Source organism: Trachurus trachurus, assembly GCF_905171665.1.
Source record: "Trachurus trachurus genome assembly, chromosome: 11".
Classification (NCBI taxonomy): Eukaryota; Metazoa; Chordata; class Actinopteri; order Carangiformes; family Carangidae; genus Trachurus; species Trachurus trachurus.
Genome location: NC_139904.1, coordinates 20,675,364 through 20,697,712, shown reverse-complemented (window position 1 = coordinate 20,697,712; position 22,349 = coordinate 20,675,364). Strand labels below are relative to the sequence as shown.

At 43.1% G+C, this 22,349-nt stretch overlaps 1 protein-coding gene across 1 annotated transcript; it reads right to left on the bottom strand.

Annotated features, from left to right (window-relative positions):
• Positions 1 to 7,271: 7,271 nt before the first annotated feature.
• Positions 7,272 to 10,600, bottom strand: heyl (hes related family bHLH transcription factor with YRPW motif like; the record flags this gene model as incomplete). Its single annotated transcript, XM_083982457.1, has 5 exons — positions 10,504 to 10,600; positions 8,455 to 8,521; positions 8,285 to 8,368; positions 8,094 to 8,175; positions 7,272 to 7,960 (listed from the first exon to the last, which is right to left on the bottom strand). The coding sequence occupies exons 1-5, from the start codon at positions 10,581 to 10,583 to the stop codon at positions 7,272 to 7,274; spliced, it is 1,002 nt and encodes a 333-aa protein (XP_083838583.1). The 5' UTR covers positions 10,584 to 10,600.
• Positions 10,601 to 22,349: the final 11,749 nt, after the last annotated feature.

Below are 22,349 nucleotides of genomic sequence, written 5' to 3'. Positions count from 1 at the left end.
GATACAGACCGTAACTGTCTGTTCTACACCTACATCAAAGACAGCTTCGTTCCTAACGCTGACCTGAAGTACAGTATTCTTAATACATGCATGCCAACTTGAAAACATAGCTGCCATTGAGCCATTTAGAGTAGTTGAATGATTAGAACTGCATTTATGAACTGATGTTGATTTTATTTTTCAGAAAGGATTGCAATTTGAAGCGTGTCATCACCATGCCTGCTCCTGAAGGAATTAATAAAGTAGACAATGTTGTGTCTGGTTTCTCCCTGAACATCTGTGTGTGAAGTGTCACAGAGACGGAATTACAGGTATTAGGAGGGTAATCAGTAATTTATAAATCTCTTGCTTTGAAATTGGCAATGGGACGATGCGACAGTTGTTTTGGTAATATTTAGACTTATTTTAGGGATGTGTGGTTAAACTTTTGTGTGTGGCTTGCTAGGTATTTAACCTAAAAAAAGTACATTTTCATATATGGCACTTTGTTAATAACGTGATTCATCCCTCCCTCCTTTTCTTTTTTATATACAGTATTTATTTTATTTTTATTTACTTATTTTTTATATTGTGGAAGTTCATTATGTCCGAATGTAGTAGCTATTTAGTTTTCCTTTTTTCTTTTCCAAGACAAGAAGTTGTTTCTCATACCTTGTTAACAGTTTTGGCATGTTCTTCCGCCTTCTTCAGAACTGTCACCGTGATGTCAGACGGCAACAGACGGTGACGTGCCTTATCAGCTTGTGTTACGGAGGCGTGACCTTGCTCCTGCAGGACGGTGCTCCAGGTGTGTGACAGCGTGTAGGCTCCCTCATCCCGGTTCATAGTCCTGTGGGCACGTTTTCTGATCTCCTCCGCCTCCATAATCCATCGTTGGTATCTGTTTTCTTCTGCGTGTATGACTCTGGCCTTCTCCCAGTTCATTAGCCTATGTGGTTTTGTCTTTTGCAGTGGTCTGATTTTTATTTTTTATTATTTTTCGTTTGTTTTGCACCCTACTTAACTATGTATGATTCTTTTGGAAGGTAAAGGTATTTTCAGTTATCTGTTTATCTCTGCAAGGTTTTGGAAGACTACATTAGAATTTCATGTTTCTCTGTGAATTCACATATCTGCCCTAATTGGATGATTTGTCTTTGATCTATATGTTTGTTCAAATGTTAAAATGGGAAAAACTTAACAAATAAAGTATTTTTAAAAAAGCCAAAACAAAACAAAAAGACATGCTTTCACATTTATCTATTTTATTTTATTTATTTTTTCAGGCTTTTTTCTCAGTAAAAGTTTGATCACCCCTTGATAAAACTGACCTCTGGGACCTAAAGCAAGTTGTTCCACTAACACAGTGCACACCAATCCAATCAAGACTGACTCAATACAGACTTGCTGTTTCCTGGGATGTCAGGATTTGTAAATAATCTGGTCTGACAAAATCAATACACAGATAAAACAGGGAACCCGAGTATTGATTTAGGCCCCGTTTATATGTACCCAGTTATTTTTAAAAACGGAGACATTAACCATCGTTTGCACCATCCGTTTACACGCAAACGGAGAAAACGCCCCTGAAAACGATGCTTTTTAAAAAAAACTCCGGCCAGGGTGGAGATTTTGGAAAACTCCGTTTTCACGTTTGTAGTAAACGGAGAAAAACTGAGATTTGGGTAGCCGACGTACGTTAGACCCTGACGTCTAACCGTAACCATATTACATAACTTAATAAAATAAATAAATAATAATAATGATAAAATTTAATGCAGACTGATGTGTTCATTGTAAAACATTTATTTGTAACATTAAATGGGGTGATTTCTGTACAGAGTCCCGAGGCTGAGCTGCTCTCACATGAAGCTTCACTTTTCATTCAAACAAACTGCTACTGCCACAATTGTTAGATTTCATCAATGAGACCAACATTTATCTCCTAGAAATAATTTAACCAGCCGGTGGTAAACCTCTAAAAACCTGCGGGTAAGTTAATTAGCGATCGTTTTGTCCCCCAGGAGGACGACAGAGGCTGGCCGACCGAGCAGCATTGCAGAGCGTACACTGTCTCTGTGATGTCCCGGCCGTTGCTCCACAGGTGAAGCTTCACTTCTCTGAAAAAAAAAAAAGCTTCACCTCTCCGAGAAACATCGGAGCAAACTTCTAAACAGCCGTCATCTGGATAAACTGGCCGTATATTTGGCATCTAAACAGTTACTTTCTCGCATGAAAAAATATTAAAACTTTACACACAAGGAGGGCAAGTGACGTAGTTGTTGTTGTTGCTGTTGCTATCAGGTTGCTATGCGGGATCATGTGCGGGATTCTGATTGGCTGACGTGGGCTTGAGCTTCTCGCTACACTGCCACCTACAGGTTTGGCATGCTCTTGACGGGTTAGTGTAAACGAAACGTTTTCTGATAACGGACTGGTGTGCACGCAGTGTTTATGGTATCTTGTGGGAGAGTTGTGACACTTAAGCTAAACTTATTGTGTAACCTATTTAGCTTATTATTAGCAAAAATCAAATATTGCTTTCATAAGGCGCGTTTCCACTGCAGGAGTTCCTGGTAAAGGGAGGGGGTAGGAACCTTTACAGGAACCATGCTCTCCACTGCAGACAGGACCCACCGGGCTCTTACATGGCGACGTGCAACAGTTTCGATCATCGCGTGGCCGTTGTGCAGCGGTTTGTTTTTGTTTTCTGCTCTTGTTGTTTTTCCTGCACTGGAAACGCGCCTATAAATACATATTTACATAAGTCTAATCATCATGAAGGCTTTCTCGTAGCTTAGAGTTGTTTACAAATATAGGTGGCGGACTGGCGGTGCACCCAACCAAGGCTGCCATGTTGCATCACCATCTTTGAATAGGGTAGCCGAAAGGGGGACAAACCTGTTTTTTTTACTGGGTGGACGCCATTGAAATACCAAATCTGTGACGTCATTGAAATAAATGTGACATCTACCATCCACACAAGAGTTTAGTGTCACTAAACAATACTTTAACGTTAAATTGTTATCTAGCCTAATGCCACTGTCACGATCATTCACTCCAAAGTCTTGAAAGTCCAAGCCAAAGTGTTAGACAAACAACTTTTAGACCAGACCTAGTAGGCTACCTAATCATACGATGCAAGCGTCAACCTTACGCAGATCATATGCCTCTAGTGTAGAGGCTTACGTTTGCTTAGTGTCACCAGAAAGAAACACAGATGAAAAGAGAGCCCAGTTGAACATTAGGCCTATGACCGCCCAAGAAACGAACACCGACTCAAAAGTCAGAACCCACATAACTGCAGCCAGCAGGAATCTCACCCGTCTACGATCTCACTGATCGTAGATCGCAATGCATGGCACAGCGGCCGTGGAATCTGAACGCTGAATGTCACGGTTTTCCCCCCATTTTACACACTGGAGCTTTAAACAAAACTTGTAGGACCTCAAGTTTGTTTGTTTTTGTTCAGCTGATTTCTGACTAGTAGCCTACTCCTGTCTGTTGTCCACTGGTGGAATTTTATGTATCTTGGTGGGTTGCTAAAACAGAATTGCCTTTTGGGATCAATAAAGTTGCTTGAATCTAATCGAATTGAATCAAATCAAACTTAAAGAGGAACTAAACCCCCAAACCACTTTTTTTCTGCTGAAAACAAATATATTTGGGTATAAGGTAGTGTTGTCAGTTGATTCTGGTCCAACTTTTGACATTTTAGTCAAAATATTTCAATTTGGTGTATTTTGTAGTAAAAATGTGTGACTGCCCTCTATGGGTTGAAACACGGCTATTGCAATCGAATTTTTCTATTGGCTGAGATGGAGGCAGATGACGTTTTGGAGGCAGCTTTCGTCACCGGCCACCAGCTCCCCGACCAATCAGCACCGGCTGCTGCCTGCCGCTAACGGTTGCTAGGCACTCTAGCTGCTCTGCTGCGGCTAACGGCTGCTAACAGCTGCCTGAACGGGAATCGTTAGTGCGGCCGCTGCTGGCGCTAACGAGCCGTTAACGAGCCGCTAACGAGCCGGGGATCAGCTGTAGATGCTGTGTCACGGCTCTGGCGTCCTCTCCTAGTAGTGTCCGCCCTACTAGTGCTGTTGAGTCGCTCGTTAGCGCTAGCAGAAGTATCGTTGTGTGTTTATTACTTTTTTTTCTCTTTTGTGTGATTTCGCGGGTGTGAATGGGGCGCAAGGGGGGGGGGGGGTCGGAGAGTGCTCCTGGAGTCCCGCCCATAATCAAGGCATTTTTTGAATTTCAAGCTTAGAGCACGTCATCCAAAACTGAGGGGTTTAGTTCCCCTTTAACATGGCACTGACCAACAAACAAAAAGACATGTTGCTGGGGGAGAATTGATTGTCTCGGGCTGTAAGCTGTTTTCTGTGACAAGTTTTGCTGTTGCTACATGGCCAGCATTTAGTCCTGGGGAAATGTTGCACATTCAGCATCAAAAGCCACTATTTTACTCACCAATAGCTGTCTCCTGAGATAAAAAAAAAAAACATCAGTTTTTCTATCACACCTTTTATTTAGCATGCTAATATAGCCCACATTCTGACAGGCTCAAATCTGCGCTGATGATGTAGCACTGCTCAGAAGGCATACAAGAGCAGAAGAAGAAAAAAACTTCTGGTCATTGATACGAAGGTCTGAACTATACAAAAAAAAAATTTCACACTGCAAAAGGTCCGAACCTTGGTTTGTTTGGTCCCGATCGAGACCACCTCTTTTGGTCGGACCAAATTTTGGTCCTTTGGTGCGGACCGTTGTCCGCAGTACCTTTCACACTTGGAATTTAGGTTTGGATCAAACTGAAAAGTCAGAAAGTCCGGACCAAACGAGATAGGTGTGAAAGCTTGTCTATATGATTATCATGCAGTTGACAGACATTGCTGATATTGGCATTGGTACTATCAGTGAATAAGGTATGTTTATAAATGGCAGAGGGACAGCCAACCTACTCATTGTAGCCTACAGTAGGCTACCTTGTACACGTTTAGAAAAAATATGAATATGTGAACCTGTGTATTAATTGAATAGCTGAGTATTGAATGCACAATAACAAGCTACGTTGTGGTAGCCTACTGGGCCCGGTTCAATAATACACAATTTCTTAATATAGTAGCCTAGGCGTTCCTTCTCCAACTGTTGCACATACAGTAATCCAATAAAAGACAGTTTAGATGAGTTTATTTACACATTGGGAGGAAAGGTTCTCTCACTTCCTGTTTTTCTCTCACTTCTGCCTTCCTCCCTGCTTCTTGAAGCCTCCTCCTTTCCTCTGCCTGAACCATAGTCTGCTCTGCTCCATACACTCTTGCCTCACACACAGGCACAAACACACACTGCACTTCCCTCCTTTTTTCTCTGCCATTCCCTTCCCTCCTTCCTCCCTGCTCCCATCCGTCTCCCCTCCCCCGTGGGAAACCCAGTGTAGTGTGACTGTGGTTGTCCTTCCTGGAAGCTGTGGTGGTGACTCTGGCTCCTCTGCTCAGAGGCTAGAATAGTACCAGCCCGTGTGTGTGTGTGTGTCTATGTTTGTGTGTTGACAGTGAATCTGTGTGTGTGTGTGTGTGTGTGTGTGTGTGTGTGTGTGTGTGTGTGTGTGTGTGTGTGTGTGTGTGTGTGTGTGTGTGTGTGTGTGTGTGTGTGTGTGTGTGTGTGCGCGCATATGCACCCTCCACAAACATTCCACCACCATACCGTCTGTCCGACCGCCGGCCAGCCTTGCACGAGAGCCACGCCGCCACCGCAGCTCAGTCCTGACGCCAGCCCTGAAGACTCACATTACACACATACAGACACACAAGACGTGTGTGCGCACACAACAGCACATACACAAAAGTCTCAGTGAGGCACACAGACACACAAAGAGGGCAGCAAGCACATGAGACTGGCTGGAGCACACACTAGCACACACACACTCAAATAAACAATATACACTTTGCGGAACACACACATTTCGGACCACAGACCACAGACATTGCATCCTGAAGTAGATCAAAGAGCTCTCCAGCAGTAAACACACACACACAAGCTTCTTCTCTGCTGTCTCATCCCTGCAGAGCTGTTTTGGTGATGCATGGCACAATTATTCTCAGCCTCTTGAGAAACAGCTTGTTGCCACTGTCATTCATCATTGGCTTGTTGCTGGCCGACTCTCTATGATTCACACCATCTCCCTTCCTGCCCTCATAAACCTTCAGAGTTCCTCTCATCTCCTATGTAACCCTGTCTCCTGCTTCCCTCCCACCCTGTTATTGAACTTGTACGATGAATCAGTCACCCAACCACAGCCCTTCAGATCTTTTTCATTGTTTTCCCCTCTCCCCATCTCTCTTCATCCCTCATTTGCCCTTGTCTTTACTCTATGTCCATTGTTGAGCAGACAGAGGCGCAGACAAACAGGGGGAGAAGATATCCGCTGGTGTACCACAAGATTGGAGAGGAAGAATGGCAGAGAGACTTGCAGGGGAGAGGAGGATACATAGACTGATACGAGGGCAAAGTTAATTACAGGGGACTGCCAATTAGAGGGCAAAGTGATGGGTCTGCTCGCCTCACCACAGCATCCCAAAAACATCACCAGCTCCCACCATGTTTATCCTTTGCAGCCACAAGACCGCGGCTCCCATCAGCCTTTACTGGAGCCAGCTCCAGTCGGGGCTTTAGGCTGGGGAACACGCAAGCTGTGACTGCAGACACAGCTAATATGCATAACTGGGTAAAACATTGTTTTCAACCATGTTCTTTTGTTTGTTCTTTGTATGTATGGCAGATTATGTCACTACTATTGCGTGTTTGCATTGAAATGAGAAAACACAGAGCAGAGGAAAACATGAACAGAGGTAAAAGCACTTTATAGAGATTTTTGTCAAACATTCTTCAGATTTGGAAAAGGTACTCAAATGTATAATTGTTATGGGAAAAAAATGAAATATCACAGTTCAAAGATCAGTTAAAACTCAATATCACCCTGTTGTGCATTATATATTTATATATCTATATATATATGGCTCTGAAACTCTTCTATGTGTGTATTTGTCAAGCCAGATCATGAGCAGGAATTCATTCAAATCTATTCTTCACATTCCTCCATCCTTTCATCATATGATTGTTTGTGATTACCTAAAACTTCACCCACAGTCTCATATGGCTTTAGAGTATAGTGGACACAGTCATCATAGGTCCGATACTTCTTTCTTCAAAGGTATCGTGTTTGCTACTTGGTAAACACTGGGCACTCCGTGTCCACTATACAGAGTTAATTTGGGAAACAAAACCAGACTTAAGCCTCAGAAAGCTCCGATCTCAGTCCCCCATCCTTGGGTTGACTTAGCTGTTCCACTCAGGCCCCTGCGCTGGGTTGTTGGAGACCCCAGAGGTGCAAAGGGCCTGAAAGAGACTTGTGTTGGAGCAGAAGATGATGAAGTAGAGGAGGAGGGAGAGGAGGTGGAAGGAGAGGAAGAGGAAGAGGTGGGGAGAGGAAGAGGCGAAGCCCTGGTAGCGCAGTGAGGGGACGGCTGGGTCGATCTGGAGGGGGCTAGGGCAGGGGACGCTGCCAGGGCAGGCATCCTGTGGACTGTGGCCAGGGCTGTAGGCGCAAGGAGCGGCGGTGCACCCTGCTGGCAGCCAGCCAGAGGGGCAAGGCGGAGGGAAGTGGGCGATGGGTAGCTCCTCAGAAGGGCGAGATCTCTTCGCCCATTTGGGAAAGAAGGTGAGGAGGAGGCTGGTGAGTTGGGGGAGATCTGAGAGAAGGATGCCCAGGGCCAAGGAGGAAAAGGCAAGGCGGAGGCCGGGGGGGACTGTAAGAGGAGAGGGTCTAGCTCGCTTGCACAGTGGGAGAGGTGGGAGACCAGGCGGGCTCCTATTGGGTCTGGGGACTCACCCTCGAGGGAGCTGAGGTATCGCACCACCTCCCCAACACACTCCCTAAAACCCAGGGTCCTGTAGTCGACTGCCAGAGCCCTCGCATCAAAGTATCCTAAAAGAGAAAAAGAGTTTAGTCACATGCTGAGCAACCATTTGATGGACTGGTGATCGATTTGATGGATTCCAGCATCGTTTGGTTAATGAGTGAAAAGGCAAGATGAAAAAAGAGAGCAAAAATCACTCACCTTTTCCTCCCATGGCATGCAGCAGTTTGAGGTGGTCCACTGTCATCTGCAGAATCTCTGCTTTCTCCAGCTTCGATGAACCCTGTGGGAGAAAATGAGCCAGTTGCATCAGATTTCATTAAACTGGATTACAGTAATACTCCCATCACTGAGTTAGAATAAATACAGAGGTGTGATTTGTAGCCGCTCACCTGTTTCTCAAAAGCACTGGGCACAAGTCTTCGGAGCTCTGACAGGCTGTGGTTGATGCGGTCTCTGCGCCTCTTCTCTATGATCTACAAAACAAATATGAGCATTTAGGGACATTTAGGGTTGACCAAAAAAACAAAATAAAAAAACAACAAGATTATAATTCACTCACCCCTCTTCTCTTCTTTCGGGCCAGAATCTGCGAGGCGCTGCCAGGAGACATGGACCCAGTGACTGGGCTGTACCATAGAAACAGAGGGGAGGGAGAGGGGAGGGTTGAAAGAGGGAGGGTGCATTGGCACAGAGAAAAATATGGTAACTTTAATTCCCCTGCATATTGTTATTATTACCCTCCTTAATATGACACAGAGTCGGTATGGCACATCAGCTCCCTTCAATCTAATTTGTTTTTTGGGCACAGCGAGGCAAAGGAGTGCCCGGGAGAGGAGGGAAGACGAGATTGTTTTTGGTTAAATGCATTTCTGGACATTAGTCTCAGTGAAATGACATGCTGTTCTCCTTTCCATCTGAGAGAACGCACTTTTAGAAAGATGATTACATAGCCTCGGGGCGATGCTTTTGCTCACATGCGGCTCCAACAAGCAGCATGGGATGTGAGCTCCTCTTAGAACAGTCACTCAATATGGATTGTGTTTGTTTGTGAGCTCTCATCTTATAGAGGCCTGTCAACTTGGAGTTTCCTGGCCAACCAGAGATTTTTTTTTGTGTTTCTATTATAGTTTTATGTGAAGGCTGCCAATTTAGCTGTGTGTTTTTGTTTAGGTTTATGTTTGATGGGTCTGACTTGAAAAAGCTGCACTGTCTTCTGTTTGCATGTCACATGGCAATCTGATTTATCCAAACCGTACTCAGCGTTACTGGCGTGCTGAGAGCTTGTGATGTAACCAGTATTCCTGTCAGGTTTTATGTGCTGTAGATGCACTCTTAGAAATACACTCTTATGAATATTCATTTTAGTTCACGTTTCCATGCTGCCTGACAAAGAGTTTGACAAATGCACCTAAAATACTAAATTGCATAATGAGTGTGTGCAGTCATTTTATTGCTCATAAGACATTTTCTCCGACACATTATCATGCATTTGACTTGCATGGCAAAGTTAGCCTACTCATGTTTGCAAACCAACAATTTTCCAACTACTGAATTTTTTCAGGTAAAAAATATTTTGTATTTGTAATTTTACATTTTCCTGATTCCCAGATTAACATATATTTAACTACATGTGTATGAATAATTGACAAACTTCATACATCACAGAGAAGAATGACTAATACTTTAAGACCACAGGTTAGTGAGGTTTGGTAAAGTTTAGTCTTTCAAAATATTTTTGACCGTGAATTAAATCTTAAATAATAGAAAAAAAATGTTTGTATGCTCCACTAAATTTAATTTCAGTATTCAGTTGCACAAATACATGCTACAAATAAATATGTTATAAATTCTTAATATCTCTGTTGCTTTTTTGCAGCATCAGAGAGTTTCTGAACTGGAGGGGATTCAAAATGTAATATTGCCACATTGCTAATTATTAATTAACCCCCAAAAAATGTGATGGAAAAAAAGTACAACTTGCAAGACTTTTTTAATGTGTTTGATCAGAGGATATTTTCTATACCAAACACATTTATCAAATAGTGTCATAAAAGTCAGCTCTAGTGCAGCCATGCTTTAAACTAATCTGGCATATTTACATCAAATAATTGTTTTTGTATGTTCATGAATATGTGGAGTCCTGTTTTAAATAAACTAATAAATAAATGCCATGCATGCAATGACGGAGCAAACACGACACACTTTCAAAAAGAGGGATAAATGAGGAATGTATTTCTCCGAATGAGTGGCTGCAGGAAATTCGCAGCCACGGGCCTTAAGTTTGAGCTTCGGTTTAAACTGGCAGCTCAGGTTTGTTGGGTTAAATTACTTAACTACATTTACCGATAACTATTTGATCTGAATGCAGTAAACTTTTTAAGAGCAAGGATCACTGATTTGTCATTACTACTTGATAAACCACATCAGCTTGTGAGACTTTGAAGGTTTTCCTCCAGCCTCTCAGCTGGTCTGCAGTTTGACAGATGTCAGAGCCTCTGTGAAGCCACTGAGCAGATTGAGCTACTAATTACAACTGGATAACGTCTAATTTCAGTTTAAACGCTGATTGCAGCGCATGTCTTATAAACTCTGGTTGGTGGATGCTCACCAGTAGCTGTCCTCTTGTCCCACGTCGATAAACTCGTCTGTGTCCGAGTCTGGGGAGCTGTAGTCGTGAGGTCTCTTCATGTCTCTGCACCTTCCTGCCTGGATGGATGAACGGACGGATGAATGGATGATGGACCAAAGGATCTGGGTGATCTTGTCGGCCGCTCTCTGTGCTGTGTGGAGGCACCACACCAAAGACTGTGTCTCCCTCTGCTCACCCTGTGTGCCCCTTACTCTCTTGCATTTGCAGTTTCTCATAAAAGCTTTGTCGTCCTTAGGTAGGTCTTATCACTTGAGTTCGTTTTTTGCTGTTGTTGTTGTTGTTCATTCATGTGTCCTCTGGCCTTCCCTCTATGAGTTAGCGGCACCACTTGATTGACCCCAAAGGGCCCATGACAAGTAAGAAAATTCAAAAGCTGCTTTAATCTTTCACTCTATCATTGGCAGTCTCTCGCTTTCTCGCTCACTGTTATTTCTCCCTTAGCTCCCTCTCTCTGTCACAGCCACCCAATGACAAAATAGGACTTTGGCAGTTGGTGCAGGGTTGCCAGTTTTGGCTCCCCCGCCTCCTCTGCCTGTCCCTCCTCCCTCCCTTTAATCTGCCCCTCCCTGTCTTGTCACCCTCCCTCCCTCCCTCCCTCACCACCCCCGGCCCCATCTTTTTACCCCTTTGCTCAGTCATCTTCAGTCAATTAGTCTCCAATCTCATCCTGCTCTCCATCCGTTCTTCTTTCTGGCCTTACTTTCTCTCTCTTTTTCTCTTTCTGCTCCTTTAATTATACTCTGTTGTAAAACAATGAAACAATGGCAGCAGGGAGAGTGGGTGAGGTGTAGGAATGATGGACCATGAAAACACTCGGGAAGTGTATGTGTGTGTGTGTTTACTGCTATGTGTATTCACAGTTTGTTCTTACTAGCTTTGTTTAGTCATAATTTCTAGCTAATTAACTGGACAGTAGCCTAATTGTATAGTTTATTATTTATTTATTTATTATTTTACCTTTATTTTACCACACAGATTGCTTGAGATTAGAAAAAAAAAAAAATATTTTCCAAGCAAGAAAGAAGCAAACAAGATATACACACAAAGAAGAAGGGACAGACATGAAAGAGAAAAGAGAGAAAAAATAAATGATAAAAGGACATCCAGCCCTATATGTTACGGGGGTATAGGAGGAAGAGAAGGAGGAAGAGAGGGCTGCGTGGTGGAAGAGAAAGCTGTACCAGGGGATCCTGATGGAAGAGAGATTATGGTAGTTAGGCTACTATTTACAGATTTATATCATAAGGATTTATAAACTGTGCACCTGCATTTATTATCATTTATTCATTAGTTTTTTGTTGTTTTGTTTTGTTGTTGTTTTTTACACAGACTTGGCATCAACTCAGACAGGACTGTTTGATCCAACTTTGTTCAAACCTAATTGGTTTTGTATGGATCAGTCCCATGGTCAATGAATCCAGAGATGAGGGATGGTTCTGAGAGGTCAAGAGAGAACTCAGCCCAGTGAGTGTCTGAACATCTGGGCTCTTCACTGGACAAGATAGCACTCTCTGTGCGCTCTCTCTCTCTCTTACTCACTCACTCACTCACACAAACACGCGCTCGCTTGCAACACTTAGCGCTCGGTTCCGCTGCCACTGTGGGAAGATTGCTGGTACAGATTGCCATGGAAACATGCCGGTTGTCAAGAGCGATGCCTGCCTGACCCACCAGTGTGTGCATATGTGTGTGTTAAAGAGGGAGTGAGGCCAAGTGGCATGCCCCCTTCTACACAATGCCCAGCTGAGTGTGTCCCTTCCTGCCTGGCAGACTGGAAGGGTGTGTTAGTTTAGGTTTAAACATGCTGCAGCACATGAGTGAAAGATCTTTGTATGGTTTTTTTTTATTATAAATAAATTGGTTTACTTTAAGTTCTATTTATTTTATTATATACCTTTTTTTTCTATGAACCTCACATACATTAATTAGGCTATAACTGCATCTTTTTTGCCTGCATTTTATCATATCGTACATGTCAAGTAAGTAAGTAAAGTAACTTATAACACATGCATAAGTCCTTTCATTACCAGTCGCTCCTTGATTCAGATCTGGATTTCATTTCAGCATAAAAAAACAGAGAAGAAAGAGTCTTAGAGGAAAGAGGCATCTATGAAGTATACAGACTTCAGTCTCTTCTCTGTTGTATTTTTTGTCACCAACTCACCCACCCTTGTCTTCAAAGATTAGCTTTGTTCTCTGTATCACCAATGTTTTTTTTCTTCCTTTTTGTGAAATGAAATCACTCTGGTTTCACTCATTGTTTTTGGCGCCACCTCGCAGCTGTTCCAGGACGAGGCAAGTTGCGTGAAAAACACACACGGAGTGGAAAGTAATTGAGAAGATGAATGAATAAATAAATAAATGAATAAATAAGTTAATTATGAAAATGGTTTCATGGTGGGGGTGTGTGGGGGGAGGTTGATGGAGAGAAACATAAGAGAGCGAAAGCTGGCACTGCATGATGGGATGGAATTCTGGGAGATTTCTGGCGATCTTGGTTGGCCACTTCAAGTCCTCTCCCTCCCATCCCTCCAAAACCACAACAAGGCCACGTCCCTTATTGAAATTAACAAGCTCATACTTTTACAATTTGCACACACACGCACACATATGCAGCTCAAATATGAACGTGTGAATGCTCAGGCACATGCACACACACATGGCCATGAGCTGATTCATACAGGCACACACACACACACACACACACACACACACACACACACACACACACACACACACACACACACACACACACACACACACACACACACACACACACACACACACACACACACACACACACACACACACACTCACACAACTCCTCACACGAATGTGGACAGTGCATACCCACAATTTATAAGGCACAAACACTCAGCGGCAATTATTGTTTCTGATGCATGACTATTGCTATTGTTTGAAAGTCTGTGAGATGGAACCAGCTCAACAGGATATTTTATTTGTGACTTTTACACTGCATTCACGTCAGACTGAATAACTGGTCAGATATGTATCGCTGCATGGTTGACTTCAATTAGTTGTCCTTTTTTTTCTCAGAAAATCAACTTTCAGCTACTTTTTTTTTTTTTTCAAAAAATGTGAGTGCTGAAGTTTAAAAAGACATCCAAAGAATTTAATCAGATAAATAAAGATAAGTGAACTTGTTGTAAGCTATTAAACACATTGGAGAGTTTTATTTCTCATAAAAGTGCATAGTGACAGGGGTGCCAGTATCATAGGTGAAGTCATTAAATAATAAAGGTCTTGCATCTTGATACAGAAATAAAGATCTTAGAGATTAGAAGAGTTGTTCAATCTCAAATCTATGTTTAATTCTATTAGCCTACTAATGGTAGCTCCGAGGGAGCCCCCTGACTGAAATCTATGACTGAAATACATCAATGTGTGAGCAAAAAAAGAGACACTGATGCGCCGTATGGAGCCTGTGAAAGAGTACCACCTGTTCCTATTTTGAGAACTGATATAAAAAATACATGAATAACTGTTATGTAATGTGTTAACAAAGCATCAAGTTAAAATCATGATGTATAATAATTGAAAGTCCAACAAACCAAAATCCTGGATGGCTGAATTCCAGGAAAATATGAAAACATCTAATTATAGATGTAGTGTCCCACAAAACAATCAAATGTGATCAAATAAGCAGATGAAGCTTTTGTTCACTGTTGCGAACCCCTGCTCAGAATTTGTGAAAGGCCAAATGCAGTCAAAGGCACACTGCATGGTGCCCTGCTGTATGCAAGTGCTACTGACATATACCCAAAACCTCCACTGATTTCTTATTGGTATGAGGCCTTTCTAACAGTATGCCGTTAGAAAGTGCTCAGCCACTGGGGTCAAGATTGGATTGGCATGGGAACTGGCACTGGAGTAGCTTGGCACTGTCCGGGCTGGATCCATGAGGGAAATATCTGTCCCCATGCAGACACATAAGGAATGCCTGGGACCAGTGGCCCTGTCCGTCTGGCCGTCGCCACGGTATATGCAGAGAAACCTGTGTCCATGAGGCATTCCTGGGAGGGCCAGGGCTGTTCCTAAAGAGCTGCATTGTGTTTTTATGATCTGATTGAGCTGATATGAGGTGTGAACAAACCCACAGAGAAACAGGTTTAGACACAGTCAGTATATATGTTTGAGATATTGGCTGCTTTGAGGTGTCGAGAGGGCAGGAGGGCTGCAGGGATGGGTCACCCTGCCTGACAGAGGGGCGAGAGACATGGAGAGAGAATGGAAAGAGAGAGAGAGAGAGAGAGAGAGTCCTCCCTCCTCGCGCGGCCCCCCTGCGCAAAGATAAATAAAGAGACTAAGAGCCGAAAAGAAGAAGCAGAAAGGAGCTTTTGTGGTTGCTGAGTGGGGTCCCTTTCATGAAGGTTCCCACAGCACCAGGCCTGTGATGACATTCACCATGTTTCACACACACACACACACACGCATGCTGATGGGCCCTGTGACTGCGGTGACTTTCGCTGGTGCCTGGCCCCAGACGGGACGGCGAGGGCCCCGAGAGCCACAGGCAGCCATTGTGCTGTCGCCGCGGAAACCAGCCTCTTTATGTCAGACATGTTTTTCTGTTTGTTTTCTTTTTTATGTCTTTAATGTGGGCATGGGGGAATGTTTCCCCTCTCATCTCCACCCTCCCCCTTCACTGCTCTGCATTATCTCCCCCAGTCCCCCGCCTCCCCCCCCAATACCCTGCTTCCTCCTCCTCCTCCTCCTCGTCCCACCAATCCATCCACATTTGTTTCTCCTCTTTTCCTCCCTCCTCCTCTTCCACTCCCTTCCTCCCTCATGTTGACTCCCCCTTTTCCCCCTGGAGATTGTCATTTGTAAAGTTCTTTGCTTAGACAGCCCATATCTTTGTCGTGGTGTTGTGGCCTCCCTCTCACTCAACTCCTTTTTATCTGTACTTCATGAGGTTTTGGCACAAACTGGCACTTTTTCTTCCTGCACTGAGAGAAAAAAAAAACCCAACAAAACAATGTGCACAACTCTAAAACAACAAAATGTATCCCCCAAAGAATTCTGCCTTTCCCACGCTAAGCCAATTTTCTTCACAAGATTAAACAAACTCCCAATAACAAAATGAAAGAAAAGGGGAGGAGGGGGTTGAAGAGAGAGAGAGAGAGAAAAAAAAGAATCTGGTTATGATTCGAGTCTCCAGAAAAGCCAAGATGCCCCAAAGTCCTCAGATGAGAAAAACAAACCTTAAAAAAAACCCAACTGTTACTATTTTTAAGTGCCTGAAGAATGTTACTCGGTGCCATAACTGAAAGGCATGCCGGCTCTCGTCCGTAATCAGTTCATTCTTACTGCACTCCTCCACCACATCACACACAGGACGCAATCTTTTATGAGCCACAGCAAAAGACGAGGAGAAGAAGGGGAAAGTGGAAAAAAAAACTAAAAGAGTTCAGGGCTAATCCGCTCTGTCCCCAGGGTGGACTCAAGCTAATATTCACCACGATAAAACATAAAACTACTTTTGCTCAAGCTGACTATCATTCAAGTTTTATAGAGGAGAGCATTTTTTATAGCATGGAGCGATTTAATGCTTGATTCCTCGATCAGTTTTCTATTTTTGTCAGTGACTGGAGAAAAGGCACACAGTGGAGACGGCATGTTGTCATTCTGAAAGGACAGTAAACCGTACATGGCAAGGATGCGCTCAAAACAGAAAACACATGGATGTGACCCTCAGTCCGTTTAAAATTAAGATATTTGGATAAATTGAATTCTATGTTTGTTCAGAGCAGCTCTCACGGAGTCCTAATCCCTGTTTTACGCTGCCCTGAATACCCCGGGCTGCAGCTCTCTGACACCCTCTCACTTCCCCAAATCCCTCTTGTAACTTTACACCTCAGATTACGCCTTTATCAGGGAGGCATCCTGCTGACACCTCGTCCTGACAGCAGCTCGGAAGAGCAGGCATAAGCCCTTAAAAACCAACATAAAAACTTGCCGCCGCTGCACTGCTGAGTCATTTTTAGTGTTCCCAGAAGGGGATTACAGTGAGTGTGCAGGGAAAGAAAAGAAGACTTAATGGTAATGACGGACATAGTTTTCATCTCCTGTGGGAGCAGCTGTCACTTTTATCAATCCTGAGGTGTTTTTTTTAATTGATATTACCAGAACTGAAATAAGGGTCGCGCTGATCGTTGAGTGTGCATGTGTCATTGTTCTTTTTAATGACACAAAATTAAGTTTGTGTTGTTCAGTAAAACTGGAACATCTGATCTATCTGTTAAATGGATAGTTCAACATTTTGGCAAATTGGCCTGTTGCCATAATCCTTATAGTCATAGCAGTAGGTTTGTTACCTTTATTTGTCGGTGTAAGCTATTTTTAGAATGGCAGAGCAGCGCCGTGAGCTGCTCAGAGCTAGGCTACGGAGGCTAGAGGGATTTCTTGGTTTCCCTCATCAAACTCATCAAATACACAATCCAACAACTCCAAAATGCTGCCGTGGACAAGTTGTGACCTGCACATTCACCACGCTATGAGATAATAATGCAACGTTACGAGATGGAGTTGTTTTAGAGGTAAATACAGAGACTGGTTTTTGGTTACTGTGTAAGTTTGCATTAATATAACGACCTGTGGTTCAGGAGGAAGAGCAGGTCAACCACTTGCCCCACATGTATGGGGTGTGTGTATGTGTGTGGTGGAAAAGCACTACTGGCGTCAAGTGCTACATGAATGTACTACATGTGAATGAGTGATGACTTGTGTGAAGCACTTTTGAGACTACAAAATCACAGTTAAAATTTTATTAGCTGAACACGTTGGATGTTGGTGCAGTTTACCTTCAGGTTTTGCTCTATATCTTCAGACTGTACAGGTTGATCATTCCTTTTATAGTTTAATTCTGCAAACCCATTGTACTGTATTTAGCTAGCTATTTCAGCTATTTATCACTTTAGCTAGACAAACATTTTCAACTGTTCATTCATTAGATGTGTACATTACATATTAGTATATTGCTTTTATCTACTGAACTGTTTCACCATCACCTTTGGCACACTATTTCCACTGTTCTATGTTACTTTTTACTACCTTTCGACAGTTATTTTAAAGGGGAACTATGCAGGTTCGGTTGCTTTTTCGCTGTTTTGCTAACCCTCCTCCTGGCCATGTGGATTTGTTTTCAACAAAGTGGACAGGAAGGCATCCGTGGAGCAGTGGATAACGTTATTTATCTTACCATGTTATGATGTGTATATTTGTGTACTATTATCTGTCAAAAACAATACATTATGGATAACGGGACGTTTGTGTCGCGCTGATCTTGCAAGGTTGGTTTTCAGCCAATAGATGTTAGGTGGAAGGCAGAGAGCCGAAGCTGTTTAATAAATTAATCATTTAAATTTAAAAAAGGTAAAAAAAAAAATCCTATTTAACTTCTCGCTCACTGTTAACTGACTTTCAGACACATGCTTGTCATTGAGACTTTGACGGGCAGATCACTGGTGACTGTTAATTTGAAATTTGCTGATTGCAGTCCTATTTGGCTGTCTATTTCCCTCTTCACCACAAAGCCTCAGATGTAGCTGATCAAATGGTGAATGCAGTTGCAACTGCAAGGATGCATTCTGGTTCAAGAAGAACATGTCAGGTATGAAATATATCAGGATGTATGTAATGCCACAGCTTTCCACATGTTAATATAAACACAATGTCATCTGTTTTGACATGACATCAAACAAACACAAGACAATGACTGAATTTGACACACACCACATGGATACAGACAGACATGAACACATGAATTGAGAGACCTACACATGACAGATGTTCATACAAAACTGATACACTCTGCACGTAGCTCAGGCACAAACACACGCTGTCTTTCTCAGACATGAAAACTTGCTTGAGGTCAATGCTGGAAGCCAACTGGTTAGCTGTATAGGAGCCTTTGATCTGTGTGCTTGGCTGTGGCAAAGACAGCCAGTCAGAGCTGAGGCCCTGCGCCACCGAAAGCTTGTGGTCTGGGACGGCTCCATTTACCATTCTGTTCTGGTGCTAAGTATACAACGATAAAAGGACTGACAGATTTATTTCAGACTGTGATATGTTTCCTCTCCAAAAAGGGAAGAAAGGACTAAGCGAGAGACAGACGTCTCCAAATCACTGAGCGACATTAAGTGATAATTACAGAGAGATAGACAGAAAGAGAGAGACGAGGTTCCCCCTCTGGCTTTTCTCTTCCTCTTCTTCTGTTACTACAGAGGAAAGTGGCGTCTCCAAACTGAAGAGGGGCACCCGCTGTATTAGAGTCCCAATGATTGGCTATGATTGCATTATCTGATCTCATGAGGGATAAAAGGACAGCAACACACACACACTGTCTCCACATGCCTATATTTCATTGCTCAATAATCGCTGCCCCCTCTGAAGTCAAACATGTTTTTTTGTTTTTTTTAAAGGTCTTTAAACATGTGGTCATAACAGAAAATATGATTCAAACTTAAACTTTGTCTTTATCTTTTTCAAGTCAGTTTTTCTGAAACATTTAAGTATGCACACACATACACGCACACACTCAGGCTCCCCTATGCACTCGACTTCACCACCGGTCCACCGCACGCCTCTTAAAGCTCTTTGATCCCCGGTCGAGGGTCCTCTCCGCGGTGTTTCTGTCTGGATTCCAGGGATTCTGGGAGAATTCAAACATTTCACGCCACATACTTGGTCCCCCCAGGAGACAGCGGCAGAGATGGAAAATGCCACCAAGGTCCCCAAGCTTTCTCTCCCTCCATTGTCCCTACTCTTTAATCAGGCCCTCTCTGTGGCTCACGCTGCCACCATGGTGTGTTGTCTCAGCCTGGGAAAATGCCGGCCTAAGTGGCTGTTATGTGCTGAGGCGCAGACCACTGGGACCCAGAGGGGTGCTGTTGGAGCCCTCGGTGCCAGCCATGGGTCTCAGAGTGGCTAGCACACACAATGAGTGAGGTCTGAAATTTAGATGTAGTCTTTCATAACAGCCAGTGCTACATCTATTTACATTTTAGAATGAGCATCAATCAGTAAATCATACGTCATCATAATCACAGGCGCAAGCCAAAACCCAGTCGTAAATCATGAATATTATTTGCCTCTTAGGGGTTGTTGGGTGTAAACGAGCATTAAACTGCCACACAGATAGGGTAGTATTGTAGCAACTCCAGTGAGATGGCTTGGCTGCAAACGGTCTGTGGAGAGGGAGTTTCCTGCCCCTATGTCAACACATGACCAAAACAAAGGCCCTGTGTTTCCCTGAGTCACAGTGAGAAGAAGGTCAGAAACAACGCTACCTCAGAGTTGAACCCACTTTGGCTTTGTTTTGGGACAGACTTGTGTTAAGGGCTGTGGAGCCGGGTCAAGCGACGGTAGGTCTGCCTTTAGCCGGACACAGCGCTGTATCGGGTCAAGTTTACAAGGACTGTGTCAAATGCAGCTGGTTTATTCTTGTTTATATTTAGTGCTTATAAGCGTGAATCGACTTTTTATGGGGTGCCATAAATTTCGATTTCAAAAGAGGGAGAGTATGGCGGCTCATGTACGCCTACTCTGTGGCTTCTCCAGGCCACCACAAAGCCTTTGTATTCTCCTTGTTTGCCATGGGAAAATATCTGAAACAAATAAGTCGCCTGGTCGGCACCCATCAGTGTAAAAAACACTTCTAAGAGCTGTGGATTATGCTGAGGGTGTGGCGCAGTCCTTAAGGAACTACTTGTTTACCCTTGCCTTGTCCAAAAATAAAAAAGGAACTATTTTTTCTCTGAGATGGAAGTCATATAAACAAGTATTCTTGACTTGACGTTGTGAGCAAGCGGGGGTCGTCTGTGGTTGTGCTGCAACATCCTGAACTTGGTTTGAGCACTTATGTGACACTTTGAGGTTGTTCCCCTACAACATCATCACCATCATTGTCATCATTACTATCACTGAGCTTCTACAGTGAAAAAAGGTAGACATAGATCAGACTTAATTAAAATAAGACTATGACATGGTCAAAAAAGTGATTCCTTAAGATAGCCTACTAAAATCTTAAAATGCACCAAAACCACTATTACTTTGGTTTGGTTTTGTTAAATCCTACACTGGTTAAAATGGTCGGTTAAAACCACTTTCCAGGTATGTTGGCCAAGACAAACCCTCCTATGTGTCAGGGCATGAACAAAGGTTCAGACATAAAAGCAAAGACATCAGTGACACTCTAAAGCAGTAGGTGGCAGTAGTGAGTCACTAGTTTGCCAGTCACTATAAAACAGAAAAAGAACAAAAAAGAAACTTACCACAACAAACGTGCCGGGGGAAGTGGAAGAGCCACCACCTACCAGTGCAAAGTATAACTAAGATGGAAAGACCAAGACTGGCAGAGGGTCAACAGACCAGAAACAGAAAGTGAGGAACTTTGGATGAAGACAAGAATAACCCTCAGTCAAACAATAACAGAAGGGAAAGAGGCAAAGTAATAAGTGGTTTCAGAACAGACTCAGAGAGGGCATCCTGCTTTACTCAACAGCTAACGAAACTTCTAACACTAAGTGAACTAACTAAGCAAATGGATGTGCAACACTAAGCTACGCAAAGTAACTCACTGTTTAGCATGACTGTTCATTTCCGATGGGTGTAACCAGCAGTAACCACATTTATTTATCAGATCCTCCGATGAAGGATGTAATTCGCCGCTATGGTCTGTTGTTAGTTTGTGTCTCATCAACATCTAAATTGTCTGGTAATGAATAGAGTCAAGTTCCAGATGACCAGTCCTCAGACTGTTCTTGAAACTTAGCCGCTAATTAACAGAGCAAAGCCACATAAAGCAGTGACTACATCCACATGTCTATCTGTGGCCATGGCTTGAGTTGTCACCCCTGGCGGGAGGTTGGTACAATCAGTCAGCATAAGCTAACTCGGACTCGGACTTACTCAGAATTTAATGAACCAACACCCTGTAATTACCACTTGTGGTCACAGAGGCTGCTTCTACTCAGCAAACATCGCATTGTCTCTCTTTAAAGTCAAGACAATCATTTATTGTCGAAAAATAGGATGATTGTCACGTGGACGTTAAGATTTAAGAAATGTTTTATTGTCAAACATGCTACATTCAAATAACGCTACAGCATTTCTGAATTGAAAGAAAAGGTAGGCTAAGTGAAATAAGTAGAGAATCCATCTAATATGGTTTTTTATCACATCAAAAATATTATAGGTTCACATACGGTAAAAATGTCATTTTCTCAACTCCAGTGGTTTCAAATGAAAGTTCAATCATTATTTCGACCCACTTTTAACAGTGGGATATACATTAAAGCAGTATGGTAGGCTATAGCATCCAGGCATGCATATCTTGTTAATCATTGAGCAAAACATTGTTTAAAATAGCCTAATGTTTCTTTCTTTTAATCTCAGTTTGAATTTGCACCAATGTCACTAACAACCAGGAAGAAAAACATGTCACATGAGACTCTTAGATGTGGCCTGATAGAGCCGCAGTGGGATCAGAGTGGAGAAATCATCCTTACACAAGGTTTTTGGTTTGAGCTCCATTGTCCTCATCCTCTTTGCGTTATTTGGGGGAAATGACAAGTTCAAGAGTTCAAAATGAGTGAGAGCGCGAGTGGTGAATTTCTTAAGGGACACAGGGCTTTTTTTAATAGGATATAAAGTAGGCCTAGGTGAGGATTTGTGTAGCCTACTACTAGGATAACTTATAACTATGTGTGTGTGTGTGTGTGTGTGTGTGTGTGTGTGTGTGTGTGTGTGTGTGTGTGTGTGTGTGTGTGTGTGTGTGTGTT